The 12,982-nt window shown below is 48.5% G+C and overlaps 6 protein-coding genes across 6 annotated transcripts; 2 read left to right on the forward strand and 4 right to left on the reverse strand.

Moving 5' to 3' along the window:
* Nucleotides 1-80: 80 nt before the first annotated feature.
* On the forward strand, nt 81-1,266 carry BDCG_02578 (uncharacterized protein; the record flags this gene model as incomplete). Its single annotated transcript, XM_045418122.1, has 2 exons — nt 81-560; nt 673-1,266. The coding sequence occupies 2 exons, from the start codon at nt 81-83 to the stop codon at nt 1,264-1,266; spliced, it is 1,074 nt and encodes a 357-aa protein (XP_045274773.1).
* A 1,012-nt stretch (nt 1,267-2,278) lies between these two features.
* BDCG_02579 (Sad1-interacting factor 2) lies at nt 2,279-4,906 on the reverse strand. The gene is made up of 2 exons (XM_045418123.1): nt 3,195-4,906; nt 2,279-3,064 (listed from the first exon to the last, which is right to left on the reverse strand). Exons 1-2 carry the CDS (start codon nt 4,741-4,743, stop codon nt 2,988-2,990), a joined length of 1,626 nt encoding a protein of 541 aa, XP_045274774.1. The 5' UTR covers nt 4,744-4,906; the 3' UTR covers nt 2,279-2,987.
* Nucleotides 4,907-4,919: 13 nt separating this feature from the next.
* Nucleotides 4,920-6,676, reverse strand: BDCG_02580 (uncharacterized protein). Its single transcript, XM_045418124.1, has 2 exons — nt 5,917-6,676; nt 4,920-5,847 (listed from the first exon to the last, which is right to left on the reverse strand). The coding sequence occupies exons 1-2, from the start codon at nt 6,603-6,605 to the stop codon at nt 5,286-5,288; spliced, it is 1,251 nt and encodes a 416-aa protein (XP_045274775.1). The 5' UTR covers nt 6,606-6,676; the 3' UTR covers nt 4,920-5,285.
* A 16-nt stretch (nt 6,677-6,692) lies between these two features.
* On the reverse strand, nt 6,693-8,853 carry BDCG_02581 (CTD kinase subunit gamma). Its single transcript, XM_045418125.1, has 2 exons — nt 7,775-8,853; nt 6,693-7,682 (listed from the first exon to the last, which is right to left on the reverse strand). The coding sequence occupies exons 1-2, from the start codon at nt 7,928-7,930 to the stop codon at nt 7,098-7,100; spliced, it is 741 nt and encodes a 246-aa protein (XP_045274776.1). The 5' UTR covers nt 7,931-8,853; the 3' UTR covers nt 6,693-7,097.
* Nucleotides 8,147-9,558, forward strand: BDCG_02582 (pyrroline-5-carboxylate reductase). The gene is made up of 2 exons (XM_045418126.1): nt 8,147-8,419; nt 8,490-9,558. The coding sequence occupies exons 1-2, from the start codon at nt 8,338-8,340 to the stop codon at nt 9,413-9,415; spliced, it is 1,008 nt and encodes a 335-aa protein (XP_045274777.1). The 5' UTR covers nt 8,147-8,337; the 3' UTR covers nt 9,416-9,558.
* Nucleotides 9,559-9,887: 329 nt separating this feature from the next.
* On the reverse strand, nt 9,888-12,869 carry BDCG_02583 (chloride channel 3; the record flags this gene model as incomplete). The annotated part of the gene is made up of 7 exons (XM_045418127.1): nt 9,888-11,356; nt 11,458-11,529; nt 11,583-11,697; nt 11,754-11,906; nt 11,957-12,060; nt 12,117-12,646; nt 12,694-12,869. The coding sequence occupies 7 exons, from the start codon at nt 12,867-12,869 to the stop codon at nt 9,888-9,890; spliced, it is 2,619 nt and encodes an 872-aa protein (XP_045274778.1).
* Between the last annotated feature and the right edge of the window lie 113 nt (nt 12,870-12,982).

The raw sequence follows: 12,982 nt of genomic DNA on the forward strand, positions 1-12,982 counted from the left end.
TTATTTGACTGCATGAGGCATTATCTAACTAAAATCTTGTCTATCTCTCTGCAAAGTGCAAGAGACGAACGACACCTGCCATGGATAGCCACGAGGGCCCTCCAAAGGGCTCTACCCACCACAACAACCACACCCATAATAATGCCCCCGCCCCGCCAAATCCACCTAGCATAGAAGCGGCCTACAAACGCAAATGTATCGAGCTGAAAAAACGCCTGAACGAAGTCGAAGCCGCCAACGACGCAATGCGAATCCGCAACGCTCAGGGTCACCGCTACATACAGAAAATGCGACTAGAGTCCTGTATGCTTCTCGAGCGCCTGGCGGTGTTGACGGGCATGGCTGAGGAACAGGGGATTAGTACGGAGTTGCGCGCGCGTACTGTGGCGTTGTTGAAGGAGATGGATCCTCATTACACGCCCGCGGCGCATGCGAATCGCGGACGAGGAGCGGGAGGAGCGGGGGAAGGCTCTTCTTCCGTGTGTGTCAAGCGTGCGTCTTACGGAATTGATTACATGGATGATGGCACTGAAGGGAGCTCCGAGGGGCATCCGCCAACTGTACGCTGCCTCCGAAGCTCCCCGCTCTGGCTCGTTCGTTGCATTGCGCTTTGTTCTGCTGGGACCTTTTTTGCTAACATTATCTCTCTATTATCCTTCTTCCTATATATAGCCCCAGGAACGCCCTCTTCGAGTGAAACGTAGCCGCCGCGCCGACGACTTCACTGCCAACCTCGACACGCCAGACAAAGACATCGACCTCATGAACCTGAACATGAACACCTCCACCACACTCCCACCTCTCCTGCCAGCTACTAGACGCCGTTCCCCACCTACCACCCACGACCTCGACAGCCGTATAAAACACTATAACCCACCACCCGTTCCCATATCTTCCTCTTCAGCAATAGACCATCATTATAACCGCCAGCCCCCTCTCGCCCAATCTCCCACCAATCACAACAATAGCCACCACCACCGACACCATTGCGGCAGCGGCAACAATTTTGTCCAAGCCCAAGGCCCTACGGCAGCCGTAATCCAGGAGCCTCAACACGCCAATCAGCGATATATATCTGCCTTTGAGGACTTCACCAACCGTACACGGGACAAGGTCATCCATGACCTGGTTGACGCGTACGGTCCCGAGACGAATATTACGCCTGCTGATGTCGATCGTGCACTTGCGGAGCATTGGGAATCGTTAGACCCAGCGACGAAAAGGCAGTACGGAGACCGGCGCGAGAGTAGGGATGGCTTGCAATAATATAATACGTAACTAAAGAAGGGGATGAAAACAGAGGGAGGAACGAAGCCACCATTTACTTTGTCCGCTTTCTTTTATTTTGATGGGCGTTGATTCCTGGCCTCCAAAGGGGTCTATGATATACAACCTGTCATTCAACCGTCTCCCCGGCCTCGCATCCCCCCTGTCCGTCTCGTCGTTTATCTTCCAGCACTTTTCGTCCTTTAGACGGGGCCATGTATTATTCCCACATGGCACATTTGTCATCGGTAATATGCTATGTTTCCAGTTTAATCCCCCAAATATATTCCTTATTCCCTCCATTTTGCCTCCCGTATTTGTTTAGCCATCTAATTCCCTCCCTGCCTAGCTTTTTCCTTTAAAAAATCCGAAATTGCTGTTCTTTCACCAGGAAGCAACCTTTGTGTGTGAGGTTTCTTTCCCTCCACACTTTAGGATTGGCTCTTCTGCCCTCATTCCCTTTCTCTTGGCTCTCACTCTTTCATTTTTTCCTTCTCTCCTAGGCGCACACTGGGTCGGTATTTTCTCCTTCATTTCTGTTCAAATCTACTGTCAAATACTTTTTGTAATTTCCCCTTCTTCTCACCCCTCCTATGCAGGCGGTTCGGTGCTTAATCTTTCCCCCCTTTGTTTTGCCGTCATCCTATTTTTGTTCCTCGCAAACTAGCCGCATGCACTTGTGGCATACCACCTGCATTGTTACTATCTCTCTCAGCCATCCGCGAGATTCCTCGATGTGTGATAGCTCATTTCTGCCCTGTCCGGTTAGAATATGCGTATCCCACATGGTATGAGCGTGGAAATTTTGCTTCAGCGCTGAGTGTTCGCTGTCGTAGTTCCTTGTATTTTCTCTCTTTCTTCTCGCCTTTTGCGAATGCTTGCTGCGCTTGTCATATCTTGAAACCCCTAAATTTTAGAACGGGGATATGGAATGAGAATGGGATGGGATGAAATGAAAAACTGAAATGAAACATGAAATATATATATATAAAGCTCGTTTGTTGTCTTGTTGGTATTTCGTTCCATAGAGACCTTCGCTTTTCCGCACCTGGAATGGGTTGGGTTCGTATATTCAAACTTCTTCTTTTGCCCATCCGTATCATTCCTGGATGAAAGCTTGGGAGAGGTGGAGGGATGGGGGGCCAAAGAGAGAAAAGAAGCCAACGATAATCCTTACTCATGAATCGGTTTTACGTACGTAGCCCCGTCTGGTGTCCATCTGATCGTTTATTCTCTATTATTTAGTTGCGTATCTAATCAAATGAACTACGAGTGTTCATACTACCTCAAATGGACAAGTCAATAGAAAAGAAGGGCAAGATAATAATACATTCCCTATAGAGCGGTAAAATACAACCATAATGATCTTGATGAGGCTGGGTGAGAGAACTAAGTAGCGTGCATGTGAGAGGGAGTAAAATAGAGAAGGAAATTCGAACTTGGAATTGAAATGAAGATAAGGCTGCGTAACTCGTTGTACCGGAGAGATATGGATATCTAGGAATAATGTGAAGATATGTACAGTATACATAATACAGATATACAGCGTGGACAGACGGTCGTATGAAATAGGATCTTGAAATGTAGACACACGTAAATATACAAGGCTTTGAGGGCGGAAGGTTAGGGTAGCCGAAGTATATCATGATTGTTGATGTTTAAGAGGCGTCGTGGGATGGGATGGTTTATTTACCGCTCGCTCTCCATGGTGTGTGGTTGTTCTAATCGACTCCTGCATACAGGTCAACTACGATGTTTATGCCCGCAACGACAATTTCAGCGGCGATGAGGATGATTACTAAATTTTGTACAAATGTCAGTTGGTTTCGAGTCTTGAGTATCAAAAAATAAAATAAAATAAAGAACATGACGGGTGAAATGTATTCATCAGGTAAAACCAACATGGATGGGGATGATTTTGCACTTACCAATCCACTCCAGATACTCCCCATGCCGATGACTCAACTGATCCTTCAAAATCGCAAGCAGATCCGCAATCACATCCAGCCTCTCTGTTAGCAATCCCACCCGCTGGTCCATCTCCAGATAGCTACGTACGGCCTGATAGACGGGTTCTAACTGTGGCTCCGCCCACATAAGTTCAGGGCTGTCCAAAACAGACCCTTGCAGATGTATATTAATCCGTAGAATAAACAATTCGCCAATTTGCATATTAATCTGTCTACGCGTGAGGTTCACGCTACCCGTCTCTGCAATCTGTGCGGGCAGCGGTGAGGTCTTCGCGATGGTTTCCGAAACCAGGTCCTCGAAGAGCGACGTCTTGACGGATTGGGAGAGGGCGTGGGAGATGGCGAGCTTAGTCATATAATTGTGCGGATCTTGTAGGGAGATGAAGTCGTTGTAGATGCGAGCTTGGTAGTCGCGAGTGTAGTAGAAATTGAAGTTTTCGATCTGCGTGTCTTCGCTACTGAGGACTGCAGTCGCAAATCTGGATACCTCGCGGAGGAAGCGGGTTTCTTGGGCAGGTGTCATGCCCCATATTACTATAGTGCCGTAGTCGAAAAGAAATACTTCTGGAGTATGGATTGATGTATCGAAATCGGACCCGTTCGCGTCGTCAGCGGAGGATATAGGTCCTAGAGCGTGGGAGGTAGATATATCGGTAGAAGAGTCTGTTGGTGGCCCGTGGTGGTTTTCGTGTAAGTCGATAAGCCCCTCTTGCTGCTGAATCCTCTGGCTTTCGACCTCGATTTCACTATCAGAAAACCGCCGCGGCTCATGTCCCTGACTGGGAATTTCTGAGACTGCTGGTATTTCCTGTTCATCTTCCTTAAGCAAAGTGGAGCGTTTTTTCTTCTGCTCATAGTCATAGTTATACGGCGAATAAACACATTCATCGAAAAGCTTTGGATTAGTGCCTCTCGTTTCAGCACGGGATTTAAGAAACCGTACGACGCCGTCGATTGTATACGAACTCGCAGTGCAATATGCCGTCACGCGCGGGACGCGGTCCCGATCCGCTTTACCTAGCCTTGCTGCATGTTTTCTGGCAGTTGGCTCTTTAATCCGGGTGATCTGCGAATACACTTCTCTCGGGATCTCTTCTTCTGAGAATTGGTCTTCTCCACCGGTAACGGGATTGGGAAGCAATTTAAGCTTCTGAGTATTTTTAGTTGTTCGTTGAGGGCCAATTTTAGGATGGCCTGGAGGGGGAGCCGTGGCTACCGGGTTGTAGATAGCTCCCTGGCTGTGCCGACGACGGACCTTGCTGTTGAGCGCAGCTAGGACAGGAGCGCCACTGCCGCCAGAGCTATTCTGCATTAGGGAGTTGCGTGTATGGGGAGGCTTCAAGAAGTCCCTTGAGGTGGCTGTATCATTTGATGTACTGCTCCTGCTTTGAGCGATGGGATCGAAGGTAACCATCCGACGAGGGCGCGGCTCATCCTGTGACGTAGATGGATAGCTTGAACCCTGGCGCTCAAGCAGGAAAGAGGTTTCTCTGCTTATCGACCCCATGACTGATAGAGAGATGGATTCTAGTCCCAATTGTAATCACACAATAGCTCAGACATGGCCCGAGAGAGGAGAGAATTGAAGGTCTATCAAAGTGGTAGCAGCTCTGCTCTGTTCTGCAGCCTCTGCTCTGGTGAAATTCCTTAATAAGCACCCAAAAGCCAAGCTTTCAAGCTTGGCTTGACACGTGAAACAAACCTTAATTTGACCTCGCAATAAGGTGCCCTCCGTACAGGTCCCGGGAGATGATACATATATCAGTTCTCTGAAGATGCGACTGTGGCCGCGGCTTGTAAATCCAGTGGACATCAAGCACAACAATAACGAGGATGGGAATGATTGGATCCGTGGATGTGGAGGCGCGTATGTAAATAGATTAATACAATCGCTCTTCAATAAGCTTAGCCAAACAAAAATAACCCATATGGGTATCAAAATATCTCCGCTCGATGGAACCATCACGCCAGAAACAAATCCATAATACAAAACGCTGCTGTTCTCTTTACACTCTATGATAACACTCTACCTCATAAAATATAGGAGTATCACTTTCGAACAAACCCCGAAGCTCCGCCCGTCGTCCTCCTTAAACTACCACCGCCAGGCAACCTGCGGCTTCCAGTCAACAGATTTTCACGCGCCCGGCGGCTCCTCTTGGATGCCTTGGGCGGTAAACTGACCCCACGCAAACCACCACTACCCGAGTTTTCCAGAACACGAATCGACGTTCCCCCAATCCTAACGTCCTTCGGCCGCTTCTCAAGCTTATCCAGAAACTTAAGTTTCTTCGACTTCGATATCGACATCTTGTCGGCTAGGGACGATGAATCCATCTCATATGGTGGGGTGGGGATTCTACTATGGTTTGATGTAGGTTCTGCGTTCAAGATCTCATCTGGGAGTAGCATGGGAAGTGATCGGATGGGTTTTGATATAGATCCTTGTATCGTCACGGAGCTCTCGGAGAGAATTTCATCTTTGCTTGCGCGGAGATCTTGTGGAATGGACGGGGTATGTTCTTTACTCGAAGGAGCGGGTTTTGAGACTGCTTGGGCTTTTAGGCGTTGATCCCGCTCTCTTCGTTTTTCTTTATTTAGTGCATCGGTCCTGGTAGGTTATTGTTAGCGGAGGGCTCTTACATCCTTTAGAAACAAGACCGGAATCTTCAATTCGAACCTCTGCTTAGTCTTCGCTTCTTTTCGGGCATTCTCTTTTAGCTTCCGTAGCTGGGCAGCGTTGTCTATTGTTTCAGGAGCTTCGTCATCATCATCACTGTCCTCCTCCATATCGTGAGACTCCTTGGGCTTCTTTCCCTCCGTAGATTGCTCATTCTCTCCATTGAGCACCGGCGCGGGCTCCTCGCTCCCAAAGCGAACATGTGTGGCCTTGGCAGTGGAATTGGGTGCTGCTTCGTCAGCCACATTAGGCGCACTAATTGAAACATTTAATGTGTCCTCTTTAGGTTGTATATCGGACTCGACAATGTCGCTTGAACCGGTAGTGCGAAAGGGCAACTTTTTTAAAACGCCCTTTTCTGTCTCGGCGGGTTTTGTAGCTTGTGAGCCCATGTTGCTAGGACCTCTCTGCTTCCTGCGTTTAGGTGCTTGGCTTTCCGCCCCATGATTCGAAGTAGCAATCTTTCGCTTCCCCCTCGTAGCTGGTGATGAGTCCGCCACTGCTGCCGCCGACTTCTCCGCAGCAGGAGTAGGGAATACACCCCGTCGAGTAGCTGACACCATCTGGGGTGAAGAATGCGCAGGAATTGGATCGGATGTGTGGTCTACGGTGGGTGGAGTGTCTTGTTCGACCCCAGGGTCCGGTCTCGCGAATAAGCCTCGGGCAGCTGTGACGATATGAGACAACATAAGGAAAAAGGGAAGAAGAAAAATCCCCGTCCAAATAATTGTATCAATGGTTGGTTCTGGCACAAGCTTCGTGGGATGGGTCAGACCTTTCCTTTCCTAGACAGAAATCTGTATGCCGGAATTATGTTGCTCCGGGCGTTTAGCCCTAATCTCTTCTCAGGTCTATTTACTGCGTATTGCGGTGGCCGTGGACATCGAGTAATCATAGTAGTAAATTTGGTATTTATCGAAGTAAATCTCCTATGGATAATAGCGAGAAGACACTAGGTTCATAGCTAAGCAAGCTTTGATGTGACATACGGGTAATAAATAGTGATCGTAGTGTCAACCGGAGCGAGCTCTATTCTGTATGTGCCCCTCCAAATAAGTACCCTGCATGTGTCGTTTGATAATGAAACAATCAAGCATAAAAAAGCAACGCCCAGAGCCCTAACCAGAACGCCATGCCGTAATTAAATCCCAATAACTCAACCCATCAAAAAGAATATAGAATCAAGCATCGTAATACTCCTCTGCAATCCGTTTCCTCTCCATCGCCTCCTCCTCAGCTGCCAAGTAATCGTCTTCCCCAAGATCACTAACTTCATCCCACATTTTGTCAAGCTCGTCTGCATCATTCCCCGGAACAGCCCACATGGACTCGCGTAGCCTTTTGTTCCGCTCTCTATCCTCCTCAATGCGCTGCTCGATCTGTCGCTTGTCCACCTTCATGCCGCTCGGCCTCATCGCAGAGCCTGGGCCCTTTCCTGAATCAGCCCCTTCAGATGCCGTCTGGCCGGGCTCTATAAGCTCAAGATCAAGAAGATGTGCCGGGTGAGTTTCTCTTTCTTTTAGAAATGCATCGATTTCACGGACAGTGTCTGCGGAGAGGAATGATTTTGCCTGCAATCCGTTGAGCACGCGGCGAACATGTTTGACGTTTGCCGCGCCGGAGCCGTCGGGAGGGGCGACGGCGTCAACAACTCGGAGGATATCTCGCTGCATCATGTGGACGAATTCAAGATGGTTTTCCTTCGTGGCCATGTCGCAGAGGTGTTCGATGAAGTACATGATGTTGGCGCGATTGTTCATACTATTCTAGAAAAAGCCAAAAAAAGCGGTTGATATCAGGAAATTTGTCCATAATTCAATTTTCAATTTATGCTGCAGCGGGCAGTATGCATAGCTACCATTTCTAGCTGTTCTAGGATGCAGGAGTGGAGGTCCTCATCCATATCCCGGTATTTGAGAGCATAGTGAGCCGCTTTCTGTGAGGATGTGACGGAGGCGCTTAGATGCTGGAGCTGTGTCGTGAAGCGCATGCGCACCTCGAAGGGGTCAGCCATATTGGATGCGGGCGATGATAGGAATTATAGAGTAGTAATAAGAGTCTCATAATGCAACAAAAAATTAAACGGCCATGGTCTGGTCTATTAGACGTGGTTCATGGAAGATTGATCTATTCTATGCAGTATGTAGCTCTAAGGCGGTGTAAACTTCCGTATTGATTTAATAAATATAATATTTTTGCTCCTTGAAGCGGCAGAAAAAAAAAAGCTCCAGCTCCACCAAAACTTTCCGAACTCGGCTATGGCCCTAAGGAGGAGGAGGATCCGCTGTATTTACGACTTAGCCCGACCTCCTCCATCCCCCACACTATTGCGACATACAACCTCTATAAGGTTTATTTATTTCTTCGTTGTGAAATATCCTTTCCAATTCAATCGTAACTAACCGTTGCATACTGCCCACCATGGCTGTTGCTCAGAGGAATATCGATGCCGTCAACATGACCCAGAAGAAGTCCGACGTGACTCTAACAGTCCTCGGCTGCGGTACGAGGGAGCCCCGCACAATTTGCTGGAGAAGCATACATCACTAACAAAGATCTATCAATTCCTCCAGGGACTATGGGAATAGCCATCTTATCGGGCATACTTGCCTCCCTCTCTGAGGCAAGGAGCCACTCCGCATACCCCTCAGAGTCCGGAACCACCACACCATCAGAACTGGTCCCGGAGCAGAAGATCCCAAATAACTTCATCGCCTGCGTGCGTCGGCCGGAATCCGCAAAACGCGTTCGCAAAGCCCTGGAAAGCTACTCAATGCCATTGACCGTGCTGCAAAACGAGAACATCAAGGCCGTCAATGACGCTGAGGTCGTCATCCTCGGCTGCAAACCATACATGCTTCAGGACGTGCTCGGCGTGCCTGGCATGACTGAGGCGCTTGAGGGAAAACTCCTAATCAGCATCCTTGCTGGCGTAACCGTTGACCAGATCGAGAACACATTATACCCATCCACCTCGACGGTTCCAGAATCAAAACGGTGCCGTGTCGTTCGTGCCATGCCCAATACCGCCGCGATCGTCCGTGAATCTATGACCGTCATCGGCACCTCCACCCCACCCCTCCCCGAGGAGTGGAATGTGTTGATATCCTGGATATTCTCCCGCGTCGGGAGGGTGGTCACCCTTCCTCCATCAATGATGGATGTGTGCACGTCGCTCGCTGGCTCGGGCCCTGCATTTGTAGCCTTGGTTATGGAAGCGATGGCTGACGGAGCTGTTGCGATGGGACTGCCGAGGGCAGAGGCGCAGATGATGGCTGCCCAGGTCATGCGTGGGACCGCTGGTATGGTCCAGAATGGTGAGCATCCGGCGTTGATTAGAGAGAAGGTTAGCACCCCGGGTGGATGCACGATTGGTGGTTTGTTGGTTCTTGAAGAGGGACGAGTTAGGGGGACGCTCGCGCGGTCGGTTAGAGAAGCGACGGTTGTCGCAAGTCAGTTGGGACAGGGTATCCAGGGCGTTAATGGGACTCGCTTTTAAAGGACGGGATTTACTGCGGTGAATCCTCTTGCTTTGGTCGTTTGTGGTGAGCGATGGCTGGCTCGCCTATTTTCGGGCTTTTCTCTTTTCTTATTGTAATAGAAGGTAAGGCAAGGTAAAAAAAAAAAAAAAAAAAAAAAAAGTCTCGTGTGCATGATTTAAAAGTTTTTGCTTAATGATTAGATGAAATTCATATGTGTATGTCGTTCGACGGTTTTTTCGCGTAAATATATTTAGAAAAGGATAGGCCTTTTCTCATCTAAGTGGTAAGAAAGGTTGATTGAACAGATGACATTCCTGTTTCAAGTATCTATGGGGCACGGTCTAAATCGCTGCCTATCTTCATACATAATAACCACGATTACTCCTTACCCAATACCAGATGTATATGGTACTATGCGATAAAAGAAAAAGAAAGAAAGAAATTCCCAGATACCTTGAAAATCCCAAAACTCCGCATCAAAACAAACCACTATAGGGAGGGTCTTGTCTCAATTGGACTAAACGTCCTTATATGATGGTGGTCATCATAGCCATCATCATTACCTAGCAATCCTCTTTCCTCCTCCGTATTCCCTTCTCCAATCTCACTATCTCTAAGCCCTTGCGCCCTCCGCTTCTGCGCATCTTCGATAATATACCACACGTCCTTCTTCGTCAGGAACCCTTGTAGAGCACCTTTGTTTACAAAGAGTACATATCGAAGGCCTAATCTTTGGAACATATTCAGGACGATTAGGAAGCTGGCTCGGCTGTTTAGTGTGATGGGTGTTTGATCCATCCAAGGTCGAAGGTCGAGGGTTTCAAGTGGATCGGCGAAGGGTTGATGAGCGAAAAAGGCTGGGGTTTCTGGAGATAGGTTTCGGGAACTTCGAGAAGTGGCGGATTTAAGAGCGAAGCTAAGTTCGTTACGGGATATATAGCCTAGTAGGATAGGATTGGATGTGTCAGAGACGACAGGGAAGCCTCGGTAGCTTGTTGTCTCGAGAAGATGTAAGAGGGAGTCGATTGTGTGGCCAACAGCAGTGATGACCGAAAGGTCATGGATACTAGTCATGACCTGGCTCACTGGAACGTCAGGAAGGACAACATCGTCCTTTTGTTCGATGAATGGATAGTCATTTAAATGAATCCATGACTCGTAAATTCCCCGTTTTCCAAACGTATCTCCACACCATTTGGAGAGCATCACAGCAATCATAATTGGTATGACGTAGGTAAGAGCACCGGTAAGCTCAAACATGATGACCACTATCGACACCGTCATTCTAGTTGCCCCTCCGAGGGCAGATGCTGCCCCAACTATAGCATATGTACCAGGTGTAATGCATGGAATGTCGGGTTCGCAATTACGGAAGAGAAACAAGCCTGGCCGGGCTTTCTGCCACATTTCAAATGCAATGCCAAGAGCTCTGCCAGAGAGTGCGCCTATCGCCAACGAAGGAAGAATGATGCCCGCCGGGAGATCTAAGCCGAAGGTGATTGAGGTAAGGAAGAAGCCGAGAACTGCAGCCAGGAGCAGAAGGCCAATAACGCCCAAAGATGCAGATCCCGTTTTGCAAAGCCCGAACTGATCGTCAGGAACGTTCGCACACTCTGCGAAAAGGTAATATACAAGCTCAGACAACTGAGCTCGCATGAATATGTTTGGGAAGTTAATGAGAGCACTGATGAGTGCTACAAGGACCACTTGTATGATCGGGTATGAGTAGCCCCTCGCTTTTCGCCATCTAGCGATTTGCATGTTAAGTTTAATGAATAGACCGCCATACAATCCGCCAAATATACCTAGTACAGCAAACGGAAGAAGTTCAAATCGGTGCCATCCACGGCTGTACGTAACTTGGTAGAGCACAATTTTGCCTGTCCGAAAGGGGTTGAGAGCATGCAATGTCACTGCTGCAACCATGGCACAGACAAAGCTTTGCCACATTGTCTTGTCTGGAAAATAATAAGATAATTGCTGGGAAACGGAGCAACAAATTAGCCCTGTACGACACAAATGATTGAGTAGTGCAGTACCTCCAAACTGAACAACACACCTCCGATCGGAGACCCAAACGCAACGGAAATTCCTGCTGCGGCCGCCGCGGAGAGAACCTCACGTTTCCTCGCTGTTATTGTATATTAGTTATCTTAATTTCCTTCTATGGATCATACTACTTACCCTCATTACGATTAAGACTGGGGAAGGGCTTCATGATTAAACTTGCGCAGCAGCAAGCCACATGGACTAATGGACCTTCTTTCCCAAGCCATAGGCCCGACGCGGCAGCAAGGCACTAGATATCCGTTAAGTAATTATAACCAACCTGTGGATGGGAAGGGTAGTACATACTAGGCCGAGAGATTTGACCAACAATGTCCAAGCGCCCATGAATCGCTTGATTACGAAACCACCAAGGACGGTTTTTATTTCAGGGATACCACTGTGCTTAGCGTATACAGCAAACTTTCTGACGAGCACGCTTGCGGTTGTTGCAAAGAGAATCTAGCATCCTGGTTAGCGAAACCAACGTCATGGGCAAAGAATGTACTTACAGAATACATAACGAAAAAAATATATTCTACCACATATCCACTACTCTTGGATCTCACATGGAAAGCACTACGCCACGGCGTCCAATGTTGACACTCGGATAAATCTTGAAGACGGGTTAGCCATACATGTACGGGCTAGGTGGCGGTCGGGAGAACGGACCATCGTAGCCCCAACAGCAAAAGCTCTTATTCAAATAAAATCTTCCTCCTTCGGCACCAGTACGACAATAGCCAGTTTTAATATCCCCAAGCCAATTGCTTGCGATGTCTATACATGCCGCGATGACACCAACAACTATCCCCGTTATTATTAAGATAACCCAGATATGACTGGCATCTAAAACTTTGCGGACATAGCCTAAAAGACCTTTGTTACTGGCGTAAAGGTGACGTATCCGCTGGCGCTCTTTCGTATACTCGAAGATCCAATCGATAGCCGTTAAGTTGTCATAGCCTACTCGTCGGCCAGGGCCCTCGACGTACCAGTCCAACGGTCCGCCAGGCTTATTCCCATCTAGTCCTCCGTTGGCAGTCGTCGCTGTCGCAGGTGGTGGAGTGTGATTTGGTGATGTTCCATTATTGTTTGCAAAAGGGGTATGTGGAGGTGGGTGAGAGGTGGTTTCGGTGGAGGAAAAGAAGTTCGAGAGAGCAAATCGAGCTGGACCCTTCTGCTTGCGCTTGAATGAAATCCTGCCACATAGTCAGCAAGGAAGGCAATCGGCGGCGCATGAACTCACGATTCATCAAATGCCTCTCCTAAAGGGTCTGCCGCGAGCACTGTTTCGTCCCCCGGGCGTGTCGAATCCCAGTCCTCTTGTTCTCTGGGTGGATCATCGGAGTTGCGGGAAGGGTAGGAGCTATCATGATTAACAGGGTTGTGTGCTGTATTCGAGCCTGAAGAGTTTCCCGACATTGTCCGTCATGGAGGCGCCGGCGCTGTGCGTGGGACGAAGCCGGGAGCGGTTCTGTTCCAAGAGGTGCGATGAAGAGGGAATAATATATACAATGCCTGAAGCAACAACAACG

The sequence above is a fragment of the Blastomyces dermatitidis genome (genome assembly GCF_000003525.1).
Source record: "Blastomyces dermatitidis ER-3 genomic scaffold supercont1.3, whole genome shotgun sequence".
Taxonomy (NCBI): Eukaryota; Fungi; Ascomycota; class Eurotiomycetes; order Onygenales; family Ajellomycetaceae; genus Blastomyces; species Blastomyces dermatitidis.